Raw genomic sequence first — 27,093 nt, 5'->3', positions numbered from 1 at the left:
CCCGCCCCCAATCCGGGAGCCGCTGGCGGCCGGCTCCGCGCCTCCTCACCAGGTGCAGCGCAGCTCAGCGCGGTGCAAGGCGCCTGCCTTTCTGCAGCTGAGCGGTCGGGGCTGGTAAGTCCTGGGCCCGGAGACGCGAGGAGGGCTCTGCAGGGAAGCTGCGAGCTGGGCTGGAGAGGCGTCAGCGGCTCCAGTTTCCTGCCTTCCAAGCGTCCCTTTGCATTCGAGGGGGCAGGCCGAGGTGCTGGAGAAGTGGGGAGTCGAGGTGACCTTCCCTGTTCGGGGCGGTGAAGAGCTCCCTGGGCACCCCTAAACCCTCCTCCCCAAGCCCTGTTTCCTCATCCTCTGTCCCCGCATAGGGAGCCCGGGATTTGGGTGACGTCAGACCCTTGGATGCTGGAGCCTGAGCCTGGGCCTTCCACCCTACAACCCCCCGGTTCCACCTGGCATTCCCTGGAAACCGGCCTCCTTTGGGGATGGCGCATGTGGCCGGGGATGGGGGCGACTGGAATCGGGTGACCGTGGTATCACTAAAGGCGCCTGCAGGTGGACCCAAGTTGTACTCACCCCTGGGCGGCCGATCTTTGTACCGCGGGTCTGAGCAGCCTGATTTTCGGAGGAGGGGGGATGGGTGCACTGGCTAGGGCCCGGATACCACCTGGGGTTTGGGTCGTGGGATAGGGATGCTGGATGTAGCGCATCCAACGTTGTCACCAGTCGGTCACGAGGAAGGAGGGGAGAAGTGTAGGAACCAACCTCTGTCCTTGCCTTGGGGTTCGCCTGATCTGGAGGCCCGGGGAGTCAAGTAAGAGTAAAAATTGGCTGTCAGAGGCCTCTTAAACCTGCGATGTCCCAGCTTGAGGAGATCAGCGAAGGCCTGGGCAGGAGACAGGGAGGAGAGGCAGGAGCTGTCAGTAGGAGATTTGGAAAGAGGCAGAGGCAAGACCGGGCATCTCAGGGGGGTGGTATGAGCAAAGTCCAGAGGTGGGAACGAAGCACAGCCGCTCCACCCAGCCTGTCTGTGGTGTGTCTGGGGGAGGGGTGGTCTAGAGAAATTTGCAACCCGTGCTTTACCCATGATGCCTTCACCATCAGGACTGCGAAAGAGGGAAGTGATTCTGGCAGAGGCGCAGGGGACAGAGAGATTTGGCTTGGGGTTGCTAGTTTAGGTTCTGTGGGAACTTGGAAAGACAGGGAGCCAACTCTGTATTGCTGGAGGAAGACCATGTCATGAATGGGCCACAGAAAATGGAGTGTTAGTGGAGGGAAACTCAATATTAGGAGTCCTGGGCTTTGTGGCTTTCTCTTTCTCTTTTAAGTTTTTTAAAAGTTGTATTTATTTCATATGTATGGGTGTTTTGTCTGCATGTATGTGCACTGTGTGTGTACAGTGTCCTCAGAAGCCAGAAGCCAGCATTGGATCCCCTGGGACTAGAATTACAGACAGTTGTGATGTGAGCTGCCTTATGGATGCTGGGAATTGAACTTGGGTCCTCTGGAAGAGCAGCCAGTGATTTTAACTGCTGAGCCACCTCTCCAGCCGCAGTGTGGCTGTCTCCTTTGCCCCCTGTCTGGATGGTCCCTGCCGAACAATTTGATTCCCTCCTCTATGTATCTTTCTGCCCCCACTTACTCTAGGAACAAAATAATTGGACTAAGCTTGAGGAGGTGTTTTGTTCTTTTTTAGAGGAACCCTCTGAATTCTTCCTTTTCCCTCTTCTTCTCTCTGCCTCTCTGGCCTCCTCCCCACCAGATTTCCTCTCCATGCTACACTTCCTGCCTGGCTGTCAGTCTGGAGTCTGAGTTTCCTGAAGGAAGTGTGATGCGGCTGGGTTAACAGAAGTGCTGGTCTTAGCCTGTTTAGGAGAAGGCATTGATCTTCTCACTCCCCTACCTTGGGAGGCTATCCAAGTCTTAAGTACTAAATATGGATTGACTGTGCTCTGTGTGGGTCTTTCTGGCCCGATCTGAAACCCCCTCTCCACCGTGGACCTGATCTTCTCTACTGCAGGACCTGTTCCCACTGACTCCACACTAAGGAGTGGAGCACATCACCATCTGGCTTCAACCTCCAGACTGGGTGGAACGCAGTAGAGTGGCACATACCTGTAATCCCACAGTTAGGGGGCTGAGGCAGGAAGATTGCTGGGAATTCAAGGTCAGCCTGGGCTCCTGAGCAAGGCTCTGTATCAAAAACAGAACAGCCTTCATCTGTGAGGGATGGAGGAAGAGACTGGCTGAGTAAGCTAAGCACCCAGTGACTGCTTTAGAACTTACGCAGTGGGCTGCAGAGCAGGACTGTCTAGGAAGGCTTCACAGAAGAGGTGTGAGAAGTGTTCGAGAAGGTGATAGGGCTGGGCCGCTGGTTTGGGGTCCCTGAGGTGGCTAGACGTGATATTCTGCATAAAGTTGGGTGTATAGAAACTGGTCAGCCTATGGTAGAGAAACAGGGTATCAGGGAGGGGGTATTTGTAGCTGATTGGCCTAAAACTTCGAATGCCAGGTGCAGGATCTGTAGGCGGCTACTACAGCATCATCGGCGGCATGGTAACAGGGCCGGGAGAGTGCTGTTCTCTGGGGGTGATTCACAGTTTCAGGGCTTCAGGACTACAGATGGGATTAGATAGACTACAGATAAGGATAAGGGGGTCGGGGTAGAACAGGAAGTGGAAACTTCCATCTTAGCCAATAGGCTGTGGGCAAATGAGCATTTTTGTGCCAGTAGATGAGGGGCTCTTCCTGGCAAGCTGAGAGCACTTAGAAGTAAGTAGCCTCAGGCCCCGGCTAGACCTGAAGCCAGGCTTGACTTCTTTATATCCACCATGCACCTTATTTTTACTATTGCAGGACCAGTCGCACTAAGGATTTGAATAAATTACCGTCTAGGTTATATTGAGTCAGGGGGAGTGGTGTGTACCTGGAATCCCAGCAGCTGGGAGGCTGAAGTAGGATTGCTGGAATTTCAAGGCCAGTTTGGCTTAAATAGTGAGTTTCAGGCCAGTCAGGGATACCTAGTAAGAGCCCGTGTCAAAGCAAACTAAAACATTTTCAAATTATATTTGGTATCTTATTTGACAATAAGATGTTTTATTAAGCCTGTATTTTTCAGGAGCCATGTAACATGCTCCCAGTTACAAAAGACTCTCACTTGAGGAACAAATTGCTACTTCTCCAAGTAAGAATTTTGGTTACAAAAGCCAGCCTTTTCTTTCATCTCTTACATCACCCCCTTCCCCAAAGAAAAGGTAGCCTTGTCCTAAGGAGAAAGAACCCTGCAGACTTCCATTTCTGTGATTTCAGCCTCCTGTAACCTTTCTGAGCCCTAAGTTACCCCTGCTTTTACCCTCAGCAACAAACCAGACTTCCGCCCTGGATCATTCCTGTGTGACTTTTTGACCTCTCTGTCACCGTGAGCTCACCTTGGAGAAACAACCTGGGGTCTGTGATAAGGGTTGGGCTGGAGCCAGAATTAGAGGAGCATCCTCCCCCCCTTGAGGTTCCTGTAATTTAGTTTTTACCTTCCCTTCCTGCTTGCCTTACTCGTTTTTTTTTTTTTCTGGAGGACGTTGTTGTGGAAGCAGGCTCTCATTCCATATCCCATTCTGTTTGGGGAAGGCAGTGCCACCTCTAGTGCACTGTCCCCTCACCCCCACCCCCATCTTGTTATCATTGGCATATGGTCACTTATGCAGTTTTGAATTCTTCCCCGACCTCAGGGACTTACCTGCTGTGGGCTTCAGGGCTAGAGACAGGACCTACTGTCTTCCAACATCTCTGATTTCTCTATTGCCTGAGCAGTGTCCCTCTGCATCCTCCGGCTCCATGCCCTCAATCACTGGGCCATTTTGCCTATGTGCCCTACCCAGAAGCAGACCCCAGTTCTGGATTCTGCACTCAGGATGAGGAAAACTTGTGCAGACCATCAGACCAGGGCAGTCTGACTCTGCCTCCAGCAGAGTGTCCTGTCTCAGTCATCTCCCTGTGTCATCTAAAAAGCCTCGAAACTCTTCCCTTGTTCTCGTCTGCTCTGCAGTCTGTTCCATGGGAGGAATATTCCAACCTGGACTGTTTACCCAAAGTCCTTTTTTCAGGTAGAGAGAGGGTGATCAGGACGTGCTAAGGGAGGCACAGCCATACCTCTGTTCCTGCCCCTCTCCCTGCCCACTTGTCCTTTTTTAAAATAAGAGCTTTCAAGTTGTATTTTTATTTTATGTATGTGAGTGTTTTGTCTGCAGATGTATCTGTGTGCCACATACATGCCTGGTGCCTTCGGAGGCCAGAAGAGGGCCTTGCATCCCCTAAACTGGAGTTAGAGACGGTTGTGAGCTGCCATGTGGGTGCTGGGGATTGAACCTGGGAATTGAGCCTGGTCCTCTGGAAGAGCAGCCAGTGCTTTTAACATCTGCATCATCTCTCCAGCCCTTTCTTTTGTTTTTTCTTTTTCTCCTTTTTTTTTTTTTCTTTTGAGACAGGGTTTCGTCATGTAGCCCAGGCTAGGCTGCTGTCCTACACATGTTGATCTTCCTTCTTCAGCTTTCAAGTGCTGGGATTATAAACATGCTACCACGCTGGGCATTTTTCATGCCTCTCTGTCTCTTTGTCTCTCTGTCTCTCTCTCTTTTTCCAAGACAGGGTTTCTTTGTGTAGCCCTAGCTGTCCTGGAACTCACTCTGTAGACCAGGCTGGCCTTGAACTCACAGAGATCCACCTGCCTCTGCCTCCCCGGTGCTGGGACTAAAGGCATGCGCCACCACCGCCCACATGCATCTCTTGAATTCTAGTAAGGCACGTCCCTGTGGAAAGCCCTACTCTGTACTGGGGACACTGACCCTTTGTGTCTCCCGAAGTACCACTGCCCATCAGTTCTTTCCTTCCTCTCCATCTTGAGCCTCTCTCCTGATTTCTTTGATATCTTCCTCCTAGTTTGTGAATGTAGTTAAGTTTCCCGGCCTGGAAAAGAAGCTTTCTAGCCCAGTGTCGTATCTGCTGTAGTTTTGTTCATTTATTGAAACAGGGTCTCACGCTGTAGCCCAAGCTGAACTTAGCCTCTTTTTTTGCAGGTGATTGGGATTTATAAGGATGGTCTCGTGTAGCCCAGGATGGCCCATAACTCATTGTGTCTCTGATAATGATCTAGAACTGATCCTCTTGCCTCTGCCTGCCAAGTGCTGGAATTGCAGGTGTGTTCCACCACACCCATTTTGTAGGGTGCTGGAGATTGGACTCTGGACCTTGTGCCTGCAGACAAAGAGCCGCAGCCCCAGCCCTTGTCTTGTTTGGTTTTGATGTGGGATCTTGCTCTGTAGCCCAGGCTGGCCTCCTGGTCTCCCAAGTGCTGCTGTGGTAGGCATGCACCATCAAGCCTGGATTTTTTTTTTTTTTTTAAGATGTTACTTTTGATTATGTGTAGGTGTGTGTATCTGCATGTGGGCGTGGGCTCTTGAGTGCAGGTACCTGGGGAGGTCAAAGGTGGCAGATCCCCTGGAGCTGGAGCTACAGGTTGTGAGCCACATGATGTACTCTTAACCACCAAGTCAGCCCTTCAGCTGCCAGACTTATTTCTTCTTCTCACTCGTGTTTTCCTAGTTTCTTGGCAGCGTGGCTTTTACTCCGCCACTTCCTTGAAGCTGTGACCTTCTGACTATTGGGTCAGCCCATGTCACACTTGACTGCCCCATGGCCATGGCCATTGTTGACCTAGTTGGCCAGTCATTAAAAAGATTAAGATAGATCTGTACTCATTAATAGGAAAGTTTTTCTTTCCTTCTTTAAAAATATTTTTTCCTTGGGGCTGGAGAGATGGCTTAGCAGTTAAGAGCACTGACTGCTCTTCCAGGGGACCTGGGTTCAGTTCCCAGCACCCACACAGTGGCTCACAGCCATCCGTAACTCCAGTTCCAGGGATTCCAGTGCCGCCTTCTGACTGTGGAAGGTACCAGGCATGCATGTGGTATACCTACATACCTGCAGGCAAATCAGCTCCCAGCACCCACCTGGTGGCTTACCATCATCTGTAACCCTAGTTCCAGGGGATCTGACACTCTCCTTCGGCCTCCCCAGGCACTGTACACACGGTACACAGACATACAAGCAGGCAAAACACCCAAACACATTAAATAAATCTTTTTGAAATCATTAATTTTTTTTTATTTGTTTACTTATTGTGTGTACACGTATGTGCTACAGCATCCTTACGGAGGTCAGAGGACAACTTGTAGGAACCAGTTTATTCCTTCTGTCGTGTGAGTCCCGGGAAGCTCAGGTCGTCAGGCTTGGTGGCAAGTGCCTTTATCCACCGAGCGTGTCAAACCTCTTTTTTCTCTCTTTCTTTTTTTCTTTCTTTCTCTTTTTTCCTTTCCTTTCCTTTTTTCCTTCCTTCCTTCCTTCCTTCTTTCCTTCCTTCCTTCCTTCCTTCCTTCCTTCTCTTCCTCCCTTCCTTTCTTCCTTCTTCTCCTTCTTTTTGAAGCAAAGTTAGGATCTGTATTTATTTACCTTTGTTTTTTTTGTTTTTGTTTTTGTTTTTTTGTTTTTTCAAGACAGGGTTTCTCTGTGTAGCTTTGCGCCTTTTCCTGGAACTCACTTGGTAGCCCAGGCTGGCCTCGAACTCACAGAGATCTGCCTGGCTCTGCCTCCCGAGTGCTGGGATTAAAGGCGTGCGCCACCACCGCCCGGCTTTTGTTTTTTTTTTTTGTTTTTTTTTTGACAGGGTTTCTCTGTGTAGTTTTGGTACCTGTCCTGGAACTCACTCTGTAGCCCAGGCTGGCCTCGAACTCACAGAGATCCACCTGCCTCTGCCTCCTGAGTGCTGGGATTAAAGGCACACTCCACTGCCGCCTGGCCTTTGTATTTTACATTGAATTGTTCCCATGCAGTAAAGTTTTGTTTCTTCAGGAAGACCGTTTTGCTTCCTTTCCTGGCTTAGGAACATTTTGTTCCTCTTCAGTGAGAATCCTCTCAGTGTGGCAGGGGAGGTTATGTATGTATGGGTTGAACCAGCTGCGAGGTCAGTGTGGACAGTGGTGCATCTTGGGTGTTTTGCTCACTTGGTTGTTCAATGACTGAAGAAGCAGGTCCAAATCCTCGGGTTCTGTGTTACTCCTTTGTTGTTGTTTGTTTGTTTTTTGAGACAGGTACCCTCTATGTCATCCCATCTGACCTGAATGGAACTCACTGTGTAGACAAGCTGTCCTTGAACTCATAGAGATCTGCTTGTTTCTGCCCCCCTACTGCTGGAATTAAAGGTATATCCACCATGCCAGGCTTCTGCATTATTTGTTCTCTTTGTCTCTTTCTCTGTCTCTCTTCCTTTCCTTTTGAGGCAGTGTCTTGCTTCTTAGTTCCTGTTGTCCAGGGTGGCCTTGAACTCAGGGCCACCTGCCTCAGCCTCCCTCCCGAGTGCTGGGGTTACAGGTATGAGCTTCTTAGAATTTTCTTTTTTGGAAGATTTATTTTATTCTTTTCAATTATGTGTGTGTGTGTGTGTGTGTGTGTGTGTGTGTGTGTGTGTGTGTGTGTGTATGGATATATGAATGTGAGCATAGATGCCTTTGGAGGCCAAAGGTGCCAGACTTCTGGACTTCTGGATTTACACAGGGGTCTAAGCCTCCTGGTGTGGATTCTGGGAATCAAACTCAGGTCAGGGTCTTGCCAATTTGGCTAGGGTAGTTAGCCAGCTTGCACTGGGGATAGCCTGTCGCAGCCTTCGAATTCTGGAATTATATGCACGTCCCTCATCCTGCTTCTGCATGGGTGTTGGGGACCCAAACCACTTTCCTTATGCCTGTGTGGCAAGTACTTTATCCACAAAGCCATCCCTCTAGCTTCAGGATTTTTTTTTTTTTTTTTTTTTGGTTTTTCGAGACAGGGTTTCTCTGTGTAGCTTTGCGCCTTTCCTGGAACTCACTTGGTAGCCCAGGCTGGCCTCGAACTCACAGAGATCCTCCTGCCTCTGCCTCCCGAGTGCTGGGATTAAAGGCGTGCGCCACCACCGCCCGGCTAGCTTCAGGATTTTTATCTTTATGTTTTGGAAGGGACGAGAGGACAGTATCTTAATATGTATTCCAGGCTGGCCTGGAACCTCCCGAGCCTCCCAAATCCTGGGAGACTGTGTTCCTGTATTCCACCTGCCTGAGCCTCCCAAATCCTAGGAGACTGTGTTCCTGTATTCCACCTGCCTGAGCCTCCCAAATCCTAGGAGACTGTGTTCCTGTATTCCACCTGCCTGAGCCTCCCAAATCCTGGGATTACAGGCCTATACCACTGTACCCAGCTCCAAGTATTATTGTTGTTACCATTATTAATGTTTCGGCGTGTGTGTGTGTGTGTGTGTGTGTGTGTGTGTGTGTGTGTGTGTGTATCCCTGTGTGGGAACACACGTGTATGCATGCGGAGGCAGAGGTTGGCATCAGGTGTGCTCCTGGATCGTTCTCCACTCCATGTATCGAGGTCTTTTGCTTGAACTCAGAGCTTCCTCATTTGGCTGGTCTCACGAACCACCCTGCTCTGGGGATCCCTTCTCTGCTGCGGGAGAGCTGGAAAAGCAGGTAGGCTACCACTTCTGCCTGGTGATTGCATGGCTGCTAGAGAGCTGAACTCTGATTCTCAGGCTTCCCAGCAAGTGCTTCAGCTACTGAGCACCTCCCCAGCCCTGGAGGGTTTTGTTTTTTTAAGCTCAGTTTCTTTTACATTTATTTATTTATGTTGGTTTTTCAAGACAGGGTTTTTGTGTAGACTTGGCTATCCTGGAACTCGCTCTGTAGACCAGGTTGGGCTTGAACTCACAGAGATCTGCCTGCCTCTGCCTCCCTGAGTGCTGAGGTTAAAAGCATGTGACACCACTGCCTGGCTTTTTTTTTTTTTTAACTTGCCTACCTACCTATCTATCTATCTATCTGTCTCTGTGTGTGTGTGTGTGTGTGTGTGTGTGTGTGTGTGTGTGTGTGTTGTATATATGAGTGTCAAAGGACAACTTCTAGAATTTGTGTGTGTGGGAAGAGGAGCGGGAGCAAGTAAGCAGGAGCAGGTGCACGCATGTCAGTGCCTGTGTGGAGGTAAGAGGACCCTTAGGGAGTCACTTTTCATCTTCCTCCTTTTGTTGTTCTTGAGACATGGTCTCTCTGCAAAGCTTTGGCTGTCCTAGAACTCACTATGTAGACTAGGCTGGCCTCAGACTCACAGAGATCCTCCTGCTTCTGCCTCACTACACCTGGCATCCACCTTGTTTTTGAGACAGGGTGTCTCCTGCTTTTTCTGCTCCGCCTACTTTGGGCCAGCTGGGCTTCAAGCTTTCTAGACAGTCTCCTGTCTCTAGTTCCCATCTTACCCTAAGGGGATCACAAGTGTGAGCCATCAAATCTGGCTGTCAGGGACCCAGGGATTGAACTTGGGTCTTCAGGCTTGTGTGGCTGGTGCCTTTACCCACTGAGTCATCTCCTCAGCCCTCAGAGCTTTACTTATTATGATAAAAACTTTAGCTTTATAAAACAAATGTCTGAGTTGGGCCTGTTAGTGAATGTCTGTTATCTCGTCACACATGAGATTGAGGCAAGATTGTCATGAGTTTGAGGCTAGCCTAGGATACATAGTGAGTTCTGGGCCACCCTTGGGTACAGTGTGAGGCCGTGTGTCAAATCAGCCAACCAGCCAACTAACCGAACAAACAAACCCAAAGTAGTCTGAGGAGTTTTGTTATTGTTGTTAATAGGATAAAATCCTTCACTGTGTCCCTGGCCCATGGCCTTCAAGGAAGGGATAAGCCCATTTATTTTTCACCTCTCCCCACCTTTTAATAATATTCTAATTATGTGTACATGTGTGTCTATGTATGGATGTGTGCATGTGGGTACATGTGCCCAAGGAGACCAGAATAAGGTGTTGGATCTCCTGGAGTTCCAGGTGTTTGTGCGCTGCCTGGGAGTGGAACTTGGGTCCTCTCCAACAGCAGGAAGTGTTCTTCACCGCTGCACCATCTCTCCAGCCCCTGGCCACCCTTTTGCTTTTCCTTTCCTCCTTCCACTTCAAGCTTTCTGCCCAGTCTGTCTTCGCATCCCTTCAACAGGGATGCAATGCTCTTCTGGCTCCTGTTTCCTTCACGCCTTTGGCCCAGCTGACTCCCGCTTGACCTTTGCACGGTCAGATCTGGTGCTGCTTCCTCTGTGGAGCCCTTGTTGGCAGCACCGGCAGGGACCGGGAGGTGTCGTTTCCCACAACTTTCCATGTTTACTGTCACAGAGCTTAGGTTGTGTTGTGATTGCCCATTAACTGAGAGCTCTGCTCTTGCCTCTTCCCTCTCCTTCCAGCCTGCCCTGTACAGTATCACGAGGAGTACGAGGCTGACCCTGCTGTGTTCCAGTGCTCCACATCTCCCTGCAGCTGCTCCTCTTCACCTACTGAGTTCACGGCTCCTCTCACCTCCTTACGCCAGAGTCCCTCAGAATCTCACCTTTTAGGTTCCTCCTCCATCGATTATTACCTTCTTTATTTTTTATTTTTCTATTTTTGTGCATTTGACTCGGTATCTTGTGTAAGTAGACCCATAAGGGAGCTGTCTTTTGTGAACAGTTGTTTTTCTTTTTTAATAAGTAGCTCCCCCCTCCCCCGCCTTGTGAGATAGGTCCTTTGGTTGTTCAGGTTGACCTTGAACTCCTGATCCTACTGATTCCATCTCTTTATTGCTGGCACTACAGACATGCTCAACCATGCTTGGCCTATACTTTCAGATTAAATATTTTTTTGGCAACGATATCATGCAGTGTCCTTCTGTGCACACATTGCCTTTTTATCCTGTTACCATGAATGCTAAGTTTGAACTTCTGGTCTGCCAGATTCTTTCGTTTAGGAATATCTTTTCTCTCTCAAGAGTCATAAGCAGTCTGGAATGTGACACTCACACTGCTGCTTTTCCTTTTTTTGGGTTTTTTTTTTTTTTTTTTTTTTTTTGGTTTTTTGAGACAGGGTTTCTCTGTGTAGCTTTGCGCCTTTCCTGGGACTCACTTGGTAGTCCAGGCTGGCCTCGAACTCACAGAGATCTGCCTGGCTCTGCCTCCCGAGTGCTGGGATTAAAGGCGTGCGCCACCACTGCCCGGCTTTACTTTTTTTTTTTTTTTTTTTTTTTTTTTTTTGGGCACTGCTGCTTTTCCATAGCAGCCTTCACACAGTGGTTTTGGTAGCCAAGGAAGCCCTGCCCGCCCCTTAGTATGCAGGGGCTGCAGAGTGGAGAGTTGTGTGTACGTGTAGTGTATTGGTATGTGTCCTTTACCCGTGTGTGTGCCCATGTGAGCTCATGAAGAGGTCAGAGGAGAATGTCAGGTGTCCTGCTCTATCACCTTATTCCCTTGAGACAAGATCTCTTACCTGGAGGTTGCTGTTTTGGGCTAGGCAAGCTGGCAAGCCCCAGTGATCCTATAGTCTCTGATGCCAACAGCAATGGGTTACAGGTACATGTAATCACATCCAGCTTTTTATTTAGGAACTGGGGATTCAAATTCAAGTCTCTCATGTTTGCACAGAAAGCCACTGAATGGTGATTTTGAAGAATTCTGCCATTCCTTCTGCTTTCTCAAAAGGACTTTACAATGACTCTGGGCTGACAGTGTTGGCTATTCTTCCAGGAGATCTGGGTTTCATTCCCAGCATCTACGTGGCAGCTCACAACCATCTGTAACTCAAGTCCCAAGGGATCCAACACCTTCTTCTGGCACTACACACACACGGTGCACAGACATACATTCAGGCAAAACCCTGAGACACATAAAATAATACACCTAAAAAAAGAAGAACAAAGGGACTTTTTTAAAGCTGATGATTAGACCCAGGGCCTTGCACATTCTATTGATTTATTTTAAAGAAAGATTTAGTTTTAGTTTATGGGTCTAGATGATTTGCCTGCATGTATGTATGTGTACTGTGTACCATGTGCCTGCCTGGTACTGATGGAGGTCAGGAGGACATTGAATCCCTGGGAACTGGAGTTACAAACTGCTTTGAGCTGTGATGTGTGTGTGCTGGGAACCAAAGTTGGTTTTCTGCAAGAGAAACCAGTTCTCTTAACCACCGAGCCATCTTCCGACCCACCTTTTACAATTTTTACGTTTATTTAGTGTGTGTGCAGGCACACAGGCATGCAAGCCTCATGGAGTACTTGTGGAAGTTAGAGAATGAGCTGTGGGAGTCAGTTCTCTCCTTCTGCCGTGTGGGACCTGGGGACCGAACTCAGGTCATTGGGCCCTGGTCTCAGGCGCTTTACCCACTGAGCCATCTTGCCTGCCCAAGCCTTGTACATTCTGATCATGTGATCTACCACTGAGCTTTATCCGAGGTCCCTTCGTTTCTTCCCATCTAACCCTGTATCCCAAGCTAGCTCTCACCTTGTGCTCTTCCTGCCTCAGCGTCTTGAGTGCTGAGATGACATAAAGCATGTGCACCTTTTCACTCAGTGTTTTGAATCCATTATTGACAATATTTATATTTCCCTCTAACTTTTTATCTGGAAACTTCCAAACCTAACTATAAAGTTGAAAGGATAGTTCAGGGCACCATCTCTCTTTACTCAGATGGATTCATTGTTAACATTTGCTCTGTAATCGGGCTTGGTGGCAGCTGCTTTTATCTGCTGAGCCTTTTTTTTTTTTTTTGGTTGGGGGATAGATTTCTAGATAGGGGTTCTCTGTGTAGCCCTGGCTGTCCTGGAACTCACCGTGTAGACCAGGCTGGCCTTGAGCTCAGAGATCCGCCTGCCTCTGTCTCCTGAGTCCTGGGATTACAAGCGTGTGCCACCACCACCCAGCCTCATTGAGCCGTCTTGCCCAGCCCTGTGTCCTCACTTTTAACGTCATAGAATAGTTTTGCTCAAAAACAAAACAAAACGAAAGTGTAGATCAATGTCAGGTAAGCTTTGAAAATGGTACATTGCCATTGCCCTTTACCATTTTTCTGGTCCTGGTCACATAAATGTCCACTAAGGGTACTGTTCCAGCAGGGAATTGCACAGTGGCTTCCTTGGCAGTATCTCATCAGTGATGACTTCATGTGTGTGCCAGCGAGACTTCTGCTGGATTTCTGACCCTGTGTGCTCCAGATGCCGGCACGAAGCCCTGCCTGCAGTCTTCCCACTGTGCCCACGACACAGCTTGTCTTCCTGAGCCCCGTATCTCTCCTCACACATGCTTCTGGTGGTAGGCCATCATCATTTGCCCAGTGCTCTGAGTGGCTGAGAGCCTTCCTGTTTGCTTCTTTCCTCTTATTTCTGCCCCAGGTAACTGGCCTCTTAATAGCCCTAGGAATCCCAGTCTCACTGTTGTGGCCAGGTTGGCCTTGAACCTGTGATTATCCTGCACCAACCTCCAGAGTTCTGGGGCTGCAAGTGTATACCAACATGGCAGGCTTGTTCCCCTTGTATGATTGACTGCAGGGGCTGTGGGTGCTTCATGTGTAGCACAGGCCATTTCTGTCTTGCTCAGTCTCTTTCCTTGGTACCTGGCAGATAATGAAATCCTAATAAGTGAACATATGGCAGGAGGGAGGCCAGCTTAGCCTATGAGGATCAGGGAATGGGATGTCCTTTCCTACCTTCTGTGAGTTTCCTTTCTTTCTGTGTTTATTTATTTATTTATTTATTATTGTGTGTGCTACATGTGGTCAGAGGACACGATTTGCAAGTCGGCTGTCTTTTTCCACTGTGGGTTCCAGGGCTCTGACTGAAGTCATCAGACATGTACAGCTTTTCCCAGCTGAGTTACTGCACTAGCCCTGGATGGGGTTTTCTGAGGATAGACTTTGGGCCTTGAGACAAAAGGTGGTTCCAGTTTCATTTCTGCTGCTGTTATTAAAACACCCTGATCAGCTGGGGTTGGTGGCGCACACCTTTTATCTCAGTATTCAGGAGGCAGAGGCAGGTGGATCTCTATGAGTTCGAGACCAGCCTATTCTACATGGTGGGTACCAGGCCAGCCAGGGCTCCATAGTGAGACCCTTTCTCAAAACAAAACAGTGAAACAAAACACACTGGCCAAAAGTGACTTAAGGGAGGGAAGAGTTTGTGATGCTTATAGTTCCAGGTTATAGTCCGTCACTGAGGGGAAGTCAAGCGGGGTCTTAAACAGCTAGTTATTTACCATCCACACTCAAGCAGGATCTTTTTTTTTTTAAAGGTTTATTTATTATGTATACAATATTCTGTCTGCATGTGTTCTTGCAGGCCAGAAGATGGCACCAGATCTCATTATAGATAGTTGTAAGCCACCATGTGGTTGCTGGGAATTGAACTCATGACCTCTGGAAGAGCAGTCAGTGGCCTTAACCTCTGAGCCATCTCTCCAGCTCAAGCAGGATCTTAAACAGCTACTTTACCATCCACAGTCAAGCAGGATCCTAAACAGCTGGTTTACCATCCACAGTCAAGAGCAGAAAGAAGGAAGCACATGGATGCTGCTTACTAGCTTATGTTCAGCGAGTTTTCGTCACTTATATGGTCCAGGATCACCTGCCCAGGGAATGGTGCCTCCAGCAATGTTCTGGGTCTTCCCACATTAATTAACAGTCAAGACAGCCCCCCACAGACATGCCTGTAGACCAACTTGATCTAGGCAACTTCTCAATTGGAACTGTCTTCTCAGGTGATTCTAGATTGTGACAAGTTGACATTTAAAACTAACTAGTGTGGTGGAAACAGCTGGAATGATGTGGATGATGCTGTGGTGGCTCCTCAAGGTGAAGAGCTGCCCCATTTGGGCTCATGCCACAGTCGGAATGGGAGCCTGTCCTGCCTCAGAGAGCGTGACGCACAGCTGGAGTGTGGAGGGGAGCTGCGTTAGACGGTCTTCTGATCCTCATTCTTATCTAGTCTTTCTTTCCTTCTAGTTCAGGACCAAGGTGTGAGCAGGCTTCTGGGCTGGCTGGTCCATCATGGCGGGTAAGGAGAAGTGGGTCATATGGGGTAGACATGAAAAAAAGTGTAAAGTAGCTGGCCCTTGTCAGAAGGTCTGCTCTTTCTGTATGCACTCTTGCCTCCATTGTGGCTTGGCTATCTGAGAACTTCATAGCACCATCTAGTCCTGTGTCAGATTTTGAGCCTGGGGACCTGAGTTGAGCATCTTGATGGCCCTGTCTTACCTTCCAGCTGACAAAGTGGCAGCATGGGTGGCCTATCCCTGTCCCTGGTATTACCATTGTACTCAGACTTTTCCCTCTGGTTTCTAAAGGTCCAGAGGTCCATAGTGTCAAAGCTGGAGGGAACTTTAAGGACCATGTAGCTCAGATTCCACTCCATGGAACAACCAAGGTCTGGAGAGGGCCAGTGAATTGAATGATGGAGTAGAGGCTAGGACCCACATCTCCAGACTCTCATCCTTGCTGTGGAACTTGCTCTCTGTGTGGAGAGCACCTGACCCTGAAGGCAGCTTTTATTAATTTTTGTGTTCTTTTGAGAGATGCTGTTTTAGCATCTTTGATTTCATTGGGACCATCTTGGCAGATTCAGGAAATAGACAGTTGGTTGGGGATGGTAAAGCAGCCAGGGAGCAGGGTCAGGAGTATATAGGATCTATAGGCAGCCCAGCCGGGGGGAGGGAGCGGCATATAGAACCTATAGGACCAAGAAGGAAGGGCCAGAAGAGACATCCAAGGTGATGCCCTGCAGTGTATCTCACCCACAGAGAAAGTGAACAACTTCCCTCCGTTGCCCAAATTCATCCCGCTGAAGCCATGTTTCTACCAAGACTTCGAGGCAGACATCCCTCCTCAGCATCTCAGCTTGACCAAGCGCCTCTACTACCTCTGGATGTGTGAGTGCTGTGGGGATGAGGGAGAGGTGCTGGCCCTGGGGAGGGGTGCTTGCACATCCTGCTTTCCAACTGTAGCATCTGCGTGGTCTGGGAAATCTTTCCCCTGCCGCTCCCAGGCAAGCTCACTCCTGCTGGCCAGTTCCACAGCTGGGCCTCAGATTCTGTCGTTTGGCCTCCTTTCTTCCCCTGCTCGCTCTCCCCCGATCACAGAGCCTCTGAGCGGGGGTTTCTTTCTGCAGTGTTATTTTTCTTTTGGCTTCTCTACCCCATCCCGCTGGAGTGTTTTTCCAGGGAAGCCGTGGTGACTGCCAAGATTCTGGATTTGGAGAAGAGTCCTTCCTTTAATGCCTCATGTTTCTTGTTGCCTTGCTCAAAGAGAAGAGCGTTTCACTGGGAGTTAGGAGACGGGGAATCTAGTTTTTCTGCTCTAGTTCCCAAACAGTAGGTTCTCTGTTGTAGAAAGAGTATGGCTCACTCATTCCAGGTAGCTGTGTGGCCGAGGGTTCTGATGCTTTAAGGATTTAAGGCCGAGGAGTTAGAGGTGCCTGTTTCTGGTGCTCTGTGGCAGCCTAGTGGAATGGTGTCATCGTGAGGTGTGTGGACTTGACTTTGCTCAGGGCAGTCAGAAGACACTGCTCAGGCATGTGAGGGGAGGGCAGGCTGTGGTGTGACTGCAGTGGGCACCTGTCACAGGTGTCACTGCCTTGGCTCTGGCCTGTACTCAGTCGTGTCGGAAAGGTATTAAAGAATGCTGTTTTGGGTGAGTGAAGTATCTCAGTTTGTGAATGTGGAGTTAGCGTGCTTGCCCCATAAGCCTGATAACCTGGGTTAAATACCTGGAACCCATGTAAAACGTTGGGTGTGGTGGCAAATACCTGTAGGCCCAGTACAGGGCGCGATGGGAGGCACAGACAGGAGACAAGTTCCTGGAAGCTAGGAAGGCTAGCTGAGTTTGGAGTACAAAATGCAGAAACAAGAGAGACCCTGCCTTAACAAGGGAGACGGAAGAAAATGGCCCCTGAAGGTTGTCCTGTGTGCGCTGGGTTGTTGTTGTGCACTATGGCAAACTAGACAGACACACCACACACAACACAGACAGATACACTTACACAGACACATCACACCACACACACACACACACACACACACACACACATACACACGGACTCAGATACAGACAAACTACATACACACACCACATATACACACAGACTCAGACACATCACACACCACACACACACACACACACACACACACACACACACACACACACGAGACTCAAAGACAAACTACATACACACACCACATATACACACAGACTCAGACACATCACACCACACACACACACACACACACACACACACACACACACACACACGAGACTCAAAGAAGAACCACACACATACACAGACACACCACACACACACACACACACACACACACACACACACACACGACTCAGAAACATCACAACACACACACACACACAAACACACACAGAGTAAAAAACAAACAAACAAAAATCACCATCTTTACAACAGGCCCTTCCTGGGACAGTAGTAGCAGAGGGTCAGGCTCTTAGACTGTTTTAGGACCTGCCTTGGCCTATGGGCAGAGAAGGATCTCCTGCCCTGTAATGTAAGAGGAGGGGTTGGACAGGTATGGATAGCCTGTAGATGTTGGAAGGAAAACAAGATTGCCCTTGATGGCTTCTGCTTTTTCCAATTAATAAGGAGGAGGGGGCTGGAGAGATGGCTCAGTGGTTAAGAGCACTGTTTACTCTTCCAGAGGATCTGGGTTCAATTCCCAGCAACCACATGGGAGGCTCACCACTGTTTGTAACTCCAGTTCCAGGGATCTGATGCCCTCTTCTGGCCTCCACAGGCACTGTATGCATATGGAGCACAGATACACATGTAGGCAGAACATCCTACACATAAATAATAAAAAATAAAGGTTAAAATTTAAAAGAAATATATAGAGGAGGATGGAGGGTAGGGGCTTTGGGGAAGGTGGGTGTCCATGTTCATAGCAGATGAGGATGTGAAAAGCCAGCCACTAAGATCTCTGGGGCATGCACAGGGTCATCTGAGGTTGGTTGCCGTGAGTTTCTAGTCCTTCCAGGCTTCCCCATGGCAACCTCTTTTCTTAGGGACATTCAGCTCAGGCAAAGGTGTGGTATGGTCATTCTGGGTCAGTGCACACCTTTAATTCCAGACTTAGAAGGCGGAGGCACATGGATCTCTGTGAGTTTGAGGCCAGCCTGGTCTGCATAGTAAGTTCTAGGTCAACCAGGGTCATACAGTGAGAAAGAAAAGGAGGAGGAAAGTATAACAAAGAGTTATACTCTGAGCTGGACAGGGAGACGAGTAAAGACAGAGAATGCCTCATGGCTGGAGAAGTACGGCTGAGTCGGGGGGTGTCCATCCCAAAGACAGAGAGGAGAATGGCAATAGAAACACTAGAGCAAGTGAACTGGAGATGGCTGAGCCTGGGGAGAGTGATGCTAGCCAGTGGATAATGGGTGGTGTCCTTTCTGTGTGTAAAGCAAATGCAGGCCAACAGGGTAGCTCAGAGGTAAGGGGCTCGCCATGAAGTCTTGACAACCTGAGTTTGAGCTCTAGAGCCACACAGTGGAAGGAGAGAACCAACTCAGGGTTAGGGTTGCACATTGTCCTCTGACTTCCACGTGTGCACCATGGCAAAGACAGACAGACGATCGAGAGAGAGAGAGATACACACACACACACACACACACACACACACACACACACAGATTGTCCTCTGACTTCCACGTGTGCACCATGGCAAAGACAGACAGACGACCGACAGACAGACACACACACACACACACACACACACACAGATCGCCCCACATGTTTTTTAGAGAACAAACAAAATCAGTAAAAACAACAAAGCTGTAGGAAACTTTGAAGCAATGAACAGGAATGGAGGAAACACCTGAAATACACAAGAAGTGTCCATGCTTGTCATGTGGGGGAGGGCTGAGGTGGGTGTAGCTGCACAGTTGATAGAGTTATCAGGCCAGGTCGGGCTTAGGGGAGCCTTCTGCCTGGCCCTAGGCTCCTGGAACTCCGCCTTATGAGAAGATCTGGCCCAGAAGCTGGATTTAAGGGCTATAAATACTTCCTTAAGTCCTTACTAGGTGCCTGTCAGGTGCTTTGGTCCTGAAACAATGTATCTAAGCCTTGAGATTCAGAAGATGAGCATAGGAGCTGGACTGTTTGAGGCCACGACTGAGCCCACCTTCCTTTGTTAACTCAGCAGGTCTTTGGGGACTCAGCCCAGGGTTCAGGGGAGTCGTCTGGGGGCTGAAGACCTAGGTGTATGTTAATGCCGGTGTCTGTTTTTGAATCTGTAAAGTCTTTAGACCTCTGCCAGCTGTGACTCATTGATGTCATGAGTCCTAGGATCTTCTAGGTGAGGTGAGAAAGGGGAAGAGGAGTCAGGATCTCACCACTGAGGAATTTCTAGTCTGGATGATGGACTGGAATTATATTTGGGGAACTGCACAGCAGTCCAGATCTGCAGGTCACAGGAAAGTGAGATAGGTAAGGAAGACATCTTGGAGGAAGAACAATGGTAGTCTGAGGAATGGATTAGATAAGGACTGAGAGTCCAGCCACTGTTGTCTACCCTCACTGACACGCCAGGCAGGTGGCCCAGTGGCTTGAAGAGATGCTTCCAGAATGTCTTTTTCTTCCCTGCTTTCATGTCCCTACTTTGTAAGAAAATATATAAAATGGATCTCTTGCCTTGGGGTTGGTGATTGCTGTGGGTCTGGGAGGACCAAGGACTGAGTTGTAGTCTTGGGGGTGGATCCCGGCTTCTTGCATACTAAGCTCAATTCTAACACTGAGCTACCTCCACCCCCACCCCAGAGGCCTTTCTTACAAGGACAGGACCCCAAGGCTTTGAGATCCTTTCAGGGGGCTTTCTGGGCAGAAGCTCTGGGTTCTAGAGACTCTTGGTTGTTGGGATTTCTCAGATCCTTAGGGGGTGGATTTGGGGAAGGGTTGACCCAAGCTCCCAGCTTTCTTTCTTACATTCTGTACTCCCTCTGTGTGTGTGTGTGTGTGTGTGTGTGTGTGTGTGTGTGTGTGTGTGTGTGTCTTTGTGTGTTTATTGGTATGGCTATGGGTCATCTGTGTGTGTGTGTGTGTGTCTTTGTGTGTTTATTGGTATGGCTGTGGGTCATCTGTGTGTGTTTTCACTTGTGTGTGTTGTTGCCATGTATTTGGTTGTGCGTCTATATGGAACCCTGGGTATGTGCCTCCGCATTTGGATACTCACATCTCTGTATGGACTTTGGTGTCTCTGTGTGTGTATCTGGTGTCTATCTCTGTGTGTGCATGTGCTCCTGGGTCTGCAGTGAACAGCGTCACGCTGGCCGTGAACCTGGTGGGCTGTCTCGCGTGGCTGATCGGAGGCGGGGGAGCCACCAACTTTGGCCTCGCCTTCCTCTGGCTCATCCTCTTCACACCTTGCTCCTACGTCTGCTGGTTTCGGCCCATTTACAAGGCCTTCAAGTAAGTGGTTGGTGCTGACCCCAGCTGCTCCCCCTACTTCCCTCTGCCCGCTGTCCCCCAAACTCTGTCTGCTGTTTTCCTTATTCACCTTTGACTGGGACTGTCAGGCGGAGCTTGGGCTTCCTGGGAGGTCCAGGCTGGGTTGAGAGGGTTGGGAGCGGGACCCTCCTTATTTCCTGCCCTTTCAGTCTCTCCTGCTTGTCAAATTTTGCCTATGGGGTCTTGGTGGGGCTGTCCATCCTTGTACCAGTGGGGAATGACTGATTTGGTACCTAGAAGATCCCTATTCATGTGTCACTGGAACCAGCCATCCAAGAGCCACTGACACTCTTCATGTGCCAATGATGCCATCCAGTTCTGTGCCAAAGGGAATACCTACCTATGTATTGATGGGGCTAGCTGTCTTGGTGCCAGTGAATGTCCACCTAGTGCCAACTGGGATTTTCAATTTTGGTGCCATTAGGGCTGCACATAGCGACAAGGCTGTCTCGATGCCAGCAGACTATGCATTTCAGTGCCAATGGGGCCTTAAATCTCTTTGTCAATGGGACTAACCATTATGTGCCAATTAGCTACTGTTGGGGTGCCAATAAGGTATCTATACTGGTGCCACTGAGACTTTCTGTTTCTGTAGAGCCATCCATCCCTGTTCCAGTCCCTTGATAACGGAGCTATTTATTTTTCCCACAATGGAATCATCTGTCTATTGCCAATAGGATCATTGATCCATGTGTCATGGGTGGTCCTTTCATGAGGACATCCCTTTCTTCTTCTTCTTCTTCTTTTTTTTTTTTTTTTTTGGTTTTTCGAGACAGGGTTTCTCTGTGTAGCTTTGCGCCTTTCCTGGATCTCACTCTGTAGACCAGGCTGGCCTCGAACTCACAGAGATCCGCCTGGCTCTGCCTCCCGAGTGCTGGGATTGAAGGCGTGTGCCACCACCACCCGGCGAGGACATCCCTTTCTTGTACACAGGTGTAACTCATGGAAACCTTTAGAGATCGGTGGATGAAGCCCATCCCATTTAGACTCTGATTTAAAGCCTTTAAATGTCTTGTCACTTATGCCCCGAGGAGCCTTGAGTTCCTGAGTGCAGGGAAGCCCAGCGCTTCTGCCCAGGTGACAAACCATCCTCTCTGCCACAGGACAGACAGCTCCTTCAGCTTCATGGCCTTCTTCTTCACCTTCATGGCACAGTTGGTCATCAGCATCATCCAGGCTGTGGGAATTCCAGGCTGGGGTGTCTGGTAAGAGGCAAAGGGCTAGTAGGAGTAGCATTTTGGGTTTTTGCTTACCTGTGTACTAAGATGATTTGCTTTTAAGGGCACCAAGTGGCTTGTTATGAGTAGAATGAGGCTTGGGGGTAGTGGAGTAGTGTTCACCATAGGATTATAGGGGACAGAGAACTGGGGAGGGGTGTCTTGGGTGGCCAAGGAAAGTCAGACTTTGTGTGAAAGCCTTCTAGCTCAGGAGCTCTGGGCGCATAGGCTCTGGAGCATCAGTCATAGGGTCCCTCTGTGGCTAATGGTATAGTTCCTCCCTGTGGCAATGAGATGATCCCTGGGATGGTTCCTGGGGCCCCTTTTCCTACATCCATAGTCCCACAGCTGGCTTCTTCCTACAGTGGCTGGATTGCCACCATCTCCTTCTTCGGGACAAACATTGGCTCGGCGGTGGTGATGCTCATTCCCACGGTCATGTTTACAGTTGTGGCTGTCTTTTCCTTCATCGCCCTTAGCATGGTATGTGTAAGCCTCAAGGGTGAGGGGGTGGCTTTGGGAGGGGACTGTGATCTGAAACCACCTTTCCTCCAAGTTACAAGAGGATTCAGGTGCTGGGTGGTGGTGGTGGTGGCGGCAGAGGCAAAGGCAGGCGGATCTCAGTGAGTTTGAGGTCAGTCTGGTTTACAACGCGAGTTCCAGGACAGCCAGAGATGTTACAGAGAGAAACCCTGTCTCTAAAACAAAAAACAAACAAACAAACAAAACAAAAAAAAGGAGAGGATTCAGGAGGTTGGGGAGCTGGTGGGTCAAGTACTTGTTGCATAAGCACGAGGACCTGAGTTTCGGTTCCCAGAGTCCACAGCCTGACATGGTGGCAAATGGCTGCAACCCTCGAGCTGGGAGCAGAGCAGACACAGGTGGACGCCAGGTCTAAAGGCCAGCCAGCCAAGCTTCAGATCCAGAGCGAGGTCCTAATGAAATCAAACCTGAGCCAGGTACTGGGGTGAACGCTGGAAGATCAGAGAAGCAGAACAAGCCACAGCCACCTCACCTAACCAGTTCCTCAGCAGATCCTGTTTCCACAGACTGGAAGCCTCTGAGTCTTCATCCTAATGGATCTCAGCTGAACTGTGCTGCTCCAAAGCCTAAAAGCTTAACCAGCTCTAGTTCCTGGTTTTCACGCCTTATATACCTTTCTGCTTTCTACCATCACTCCCTGGGATTAAAGGCTCACTTCCTGGGATTAAAGGCGTGAGTCACCATGCCTGGCTGTTTCCAGTGTGGCTTTGAACTCAGAGAGATCCAGATGGATCTCTGCCTTAGGAATGCTAGGATTAAAGATGTGTGTGCCACCATTTTCTGGCCTCTGTATCTAGTGGCTGTTCTGTTCTCTGACCCCAGATGAGTTTATTAGGGTACACAATATTTTGGGGAACACAATACCACCACAGGGCATTCTCCAAACATGAGGTAGAGAGCAATGGAAGAAGCTAGCTGAAGTTGACCTCTGACCTCCACAGGTACATGCAAATGCACTCTCCTGCGTTTGCATACAACACACACAAGTGGCGCTCTGAGGAGATCCCTCAGTGGGTAAAAACCACTTGCTGTACCAGTGTGAGGATCTGAGTGTGAACCCGTATGAGGATCTGAGTGTGAAAACACACACAAGTGGCGCTCTGAGGAGATCCCTCAGTGGGTAAAAACCACTTGCTGTACCCGTGTGAGGATCTGAGTGTGAAAACTAGGAGCCCATGCAAAGCCGGGCACTATGAGCATCGGTAATCCCAGCACTCCCAGTAATCCCAGCACTCCCAGGCAAGGTGGGAAGTGGAGACAGGAGACGCTGTGGGCCGTCTAGCCTGAGGCACACAAAACAAGAAGAAACCTCCTCTCACATGAGGTGGAAGGTAAGAACTGACACTGGAGTTTGTCCTCTGACACCTGAAGTCACATGAACGAGTGTGTGCATGCTTTTTTAAAAAAAGGAGGACCCAGAAGTCTTCTGACTTACTTACTCAGAGGGCTTATTTTTCACAGAAGGCTCCCATCTGTTTCCTACCCTATTTAAAAAAAAAAAAAAAAAAAAATATATATATATATATATATATATATATATATATATATATATATTATTGGCTTTTTGAGACAGAGTTCTTTGTAGTCCTGGCTGTCCTGGAACTCTCTCTGTAGACTAGGTTGGCCTTGAACTCAGAGATCCGCCTGCCTCTGCCTCCTGAGTGCTGGGATTAAAGGTGCACACCGCCATGCCCCACTTTAATTAATTAATTAAAAGATTCATCAATTTTTGAGATAGGGATGTATGACATCTAGGCTGGCCTCAAACTCAAGATGTGTTGAAGAATAACCATGGACCCCTGATCTTCCCACCTCCATCTCCCAAGGGCTTGGGTCACAGGCAGGTGCCACTATCCTGGCTTTTTTGTTTTTGTTTTTTGGACAGCCTCTTGAATCGTGATTCTCCTGCCTCTTTGGGGACTGTAAGCGGGCAACAACACCTTGTTTGCTTTCCTCTCTGACTAGCCCTTCCTTATGCTTTTGTTCTTACAGGTTCATAAGTTCTACCGGGGCAGCGGGGGCAGTTTCAGCAAAGCTCAGGAGGAATGGACCACTGGAGCCTGGAAAAACCCACATGTGCAACAGGCAGCCCAGAACGCAGCCATGGGGGCCGCGCAGGGTGCCATGAATCAACCGCAGACTCAATATTCTGCCACCCCCAACTACACATACTCTAATGAGATGTGAGCCAGCCAAGCCCACCAGGAGGCGGGGCTGGGGGCCAGTGGGACAGGGGGCTCATGCCACATCATCTGTGTGGTGACCAAGCAGGGTTCCCCCTTCCCTTTTCTCCCTCCCAACTTTGTACAAAGAATCAGAGTTATATATATATATATGTATATGTATATGTATATGTCTATCCCTGCCCCCACCTTTTGGGTCCTGCTCTTGGCTCTCTAAGAGCTGTGGGCTGCACAAAGATTGGCCCTGTGCACTGGTAGCTGAGTCCATGTCCCCTTGTGAAATAATGTGCAGTGGAGATCTCTTGTTGTGGTGCTACATGTGTGTTTAGAACTAAACCAGCTCCCTTCCACCCCATCGACCAGGTTGCCCCCTCTGGCCCTGGCCCAGGGACTCCTCATGGGGCAGGGGGAGGCCTAGCAGAGAGCCTGGCACCCTGTGTAGTTAGGAGCCGAAGCTCTTTCCCCCTTTGGTCCCATTGGGAAGCAACAGTATTTAGCATTCATGGTGATAATATGTTCTGGAGGGTGGGGCGGAGAGGATGTTTCCTTGCTCCCTGGAGTCCTCCCCTCAACCCCTTCCCCCCTTGTTTCTGCCTCTCTGTTAGACTCTGTGCTCTCTTCCCTAGCTGCTCTCCCAGGATCTTTCTCCTCCCCATGTAGCTTTTCTTTGTCTTCCCAAGGCTGAGTGTCCCCATTATGTCTGCTTCCAAGACTGCACAGATCCCCAAATCTGATCTGCTTCCCGGTTCAAGGAAGCTGACGTGGGGGCTGAACCAGCCCTGATGTGAAAGGGGCACACAGCTTGGAGATGGAGAGCACATTTGGTAGTTGGCACCCAGGGCATGGAAATGCAGGCCTATTTCCTTGGCTCCGAAAGCCTGGTCTGCAGAGGCAGGCTGCTCTTCCCTCTCCGACTTCCCTCTTCTCCCCGATCCTCCTCTAGCTACTCTGCATTTCCTGCTGAGCTGAGTTGTGACTTGTTAGCTTTAAAGGCACTGAGAGAAGAGCGGGCATGGAACTCACTGTTGGCCCCTGGGGGAGGTGCCAGCCCACAAGGGCTTCTAGGTATCTCAGAGTGACCATTGGATTCCTGGGTAGCTGTTCTATTTGAGTATGGCAGAAAGGATAGAGCCCACAGGGCCAGGCCTGAAGGAGGGGCTCAGAAGAGAAGTCGAATAGAAGCCTGATGAGAGGGTAGCTTACCTCTCCAGTCCCACTTGCCCTTGGCTACCAGACAGATTCTGTGGAGATGCTCCCAGGCCCAGTTCAAGCTGCAAGCACAATGTCCTGAGTAGGATTCCTGGTTGGCAGAGAGGGAAGAAGGACTCTGCCTTTAGTTTTTAGTTCAGTGAGTTTTGCCCCTCCCTCCTTCTCTTCCATTCTCTTGAGAACTACAGGACTTGGTTCCTGGCCTTTTCTTAGTTCTGTTAGAACCCCCTTCCCTTTCATAACTGATCTCAGTCCCCGGGACTGTCTCTTCCAAGCAGTGGGTAGACATTGCCTGGTCGAGAATCTGACTGTGTGTGAGGCCTGAGGTGGGTAGGCCTTACCAAGGAGCAGCTGCCTGTTTCTCACCTCCTTCCAACAGAAACTCCCCTGGGCTAGGTAGACTGGAGAACCAGACTACACTCAGCCATCCCCAGCTGGTTGGCCTTGGGACCTAAGACCTGGTTTCAGGCCACCTTGAGCTTTGATTTCCAGCTTCTTGTAAGAGAAGCCAAGAGTCTCTGGAAAGTTCCCTTCCTAATGACCCCTTAGGCTTAGTGAATTCTCTCCCTTACTGTGTCCTCTCTGGAGAACAGTTGTCATAGCTCTGGGTATCCTAGGAGACCCTAGGGCTAAGCCTTCCTCCTCCTCCCTCCTCCTGACCCCCAACTTCTCGCTCCCTTTCTCTTAGTCCTCTGGTAGTTCCAGGAGGGCTGTGATCTAGCTGCCAGCCTAGCATCCACAAGCTCTTGGATGTTACCTCCAGTCAATTTCCTGCCCTATCTGCCTTTCCTCTTTCCTGGCTCAGACCTATTGGCCATGCCTGGCGCTGCCCTTGGGAAAGCCTGTTACCAGTGTCTGGCCCAGCTGCTCAGGCCCTGGAATGCTGCATCTCCAGGCAACTATGCACTTTCATGAGGAGGGAACCAGGCTGAGAAATGGGGCTGGGCACAGACGGTTTGGTTTGGGGGTGGGAGGAAGGCCCAGTTGGTCCTGGGGGTCCTCCTGTCTGTTGCCAGCCAGTGACCTGCTTTTGCATTCTCCTGGTGCCCACTGCCCCTTGTTTCTGAGAGACACAAACTATTCCCTAGCTGGCAGTTGACCTGCCTGAGCCAATGTGTCTATCTGTGGTAACTGGATGAACCATAATAAAAGGGATCATTTGACCCTGTCTGTTCTGCTGTGTTACTTGTCTTCATGTGGATCTTTATGAAGCATTGATGTGGGATGTGAGGCAGGGTGTAGGGTTGGGTTGAGGGGATCTGTAGCCTGGCGTTCTGTGGTGCCAAAAACCATATACTTCTCTGTGATCCTTTCCCTAAAGCAGCCTTGAGTAGGCCATGAGGTAAATGCCATAACTACCAGTTAAGAAGAAGAAATAGACGAAGTCTGTAACAGTGAGTGAGGTCCTGATGGTTGATGCCCCGCAGTGGTAGGACTGGAACACAGGTCCTTCCTCTGCTCCAATGGTGGGTCACCTGAAGCTAATTCAGTAGCTTCAATGAACACAGGTTCTTGAGACCTATGATTGCTGCAGGGTGACGACAATTATTCCAATATGCCGAGTCTTTGCCAA

General features: G+C 49.5%; 1 protein-coding gene across 2 annotated transcripts; it reads left to right on the top strand.

Annotated features, from left to right (window-relative positions):
- Scamp5 (secretory carrier membrane protein 5) lies at positions 1-26,683 on the top strand. 2 transcript variants are annotated; one of them, XM_059267971.1, is made up of 7 exons: positions 1-114; positions 14,857-14,908; positions 15,651-15,779; positions 20,173-20,329; positions 21,472-21,573; positions 21,951-22,068; positions 24,121-26,683. In XM_059267971.1, exons 2-7 carry the CDS (start codon positions 14,902-14,904, stop codon positions 24,313-24,315), a joined length of 708 nt encoding a protein of 235 aa, XP_059123954.1. In that variant the 5' UTR covers positions 1-114; positions 14,857-14,901; the 3' UTR covers positions 24,316-26,683. The 2 variants fall into 2 exon arrangements, with proteins under 2 accessions (XP_059123954.1, XP_059123955.1); XM_059267972.1 differs by lacking the exon at positions 20,173-20,329.
- Positions 26,684-27,093: the final 410 nt, after the last annotated feature.

The sequence above is a fragment of the Peromyscus eremicus genome, chromosome 7 (assembly GCF_949786415.1).
Source record: "Peromyscus eremicus chromosome 7, PerEre_H2_v1, whole genome shotgun sequence".
Taxonomy (NCBI): domain Eukaryota; kingdom Metazoa; phylum Chordata; class Mammalia; order Rodentia; family Cricetidae; genus Peromyscus; species Peromyscus eremicus.
The sequence above is the reverse complement of the archived record's forward strand: the minus strand, read 5'-3'. Positions and strand labels throughout refer to the sequence as shown.

Excerpts from the sequence above, each read along its gene's own strand:
- Scamp5 (XM_059267971.1), top strand. Across the intron at positions 15,780-20,172 it reads CCTCTACTACCTCTGGATGT|TGAACAGCGTCACGCTGGCC; the intron begins GTGAGTGCTGTG and ends CTGGGTCTGCAG. Across the intron at positions 21,574-21,950 it reads ATTCCAGGCTGGGGTGTCTG|TGGCTGGATTGCCACCATCT; the intron begins GTAAGAGGCAAA and ends TTCTTCCTACAG.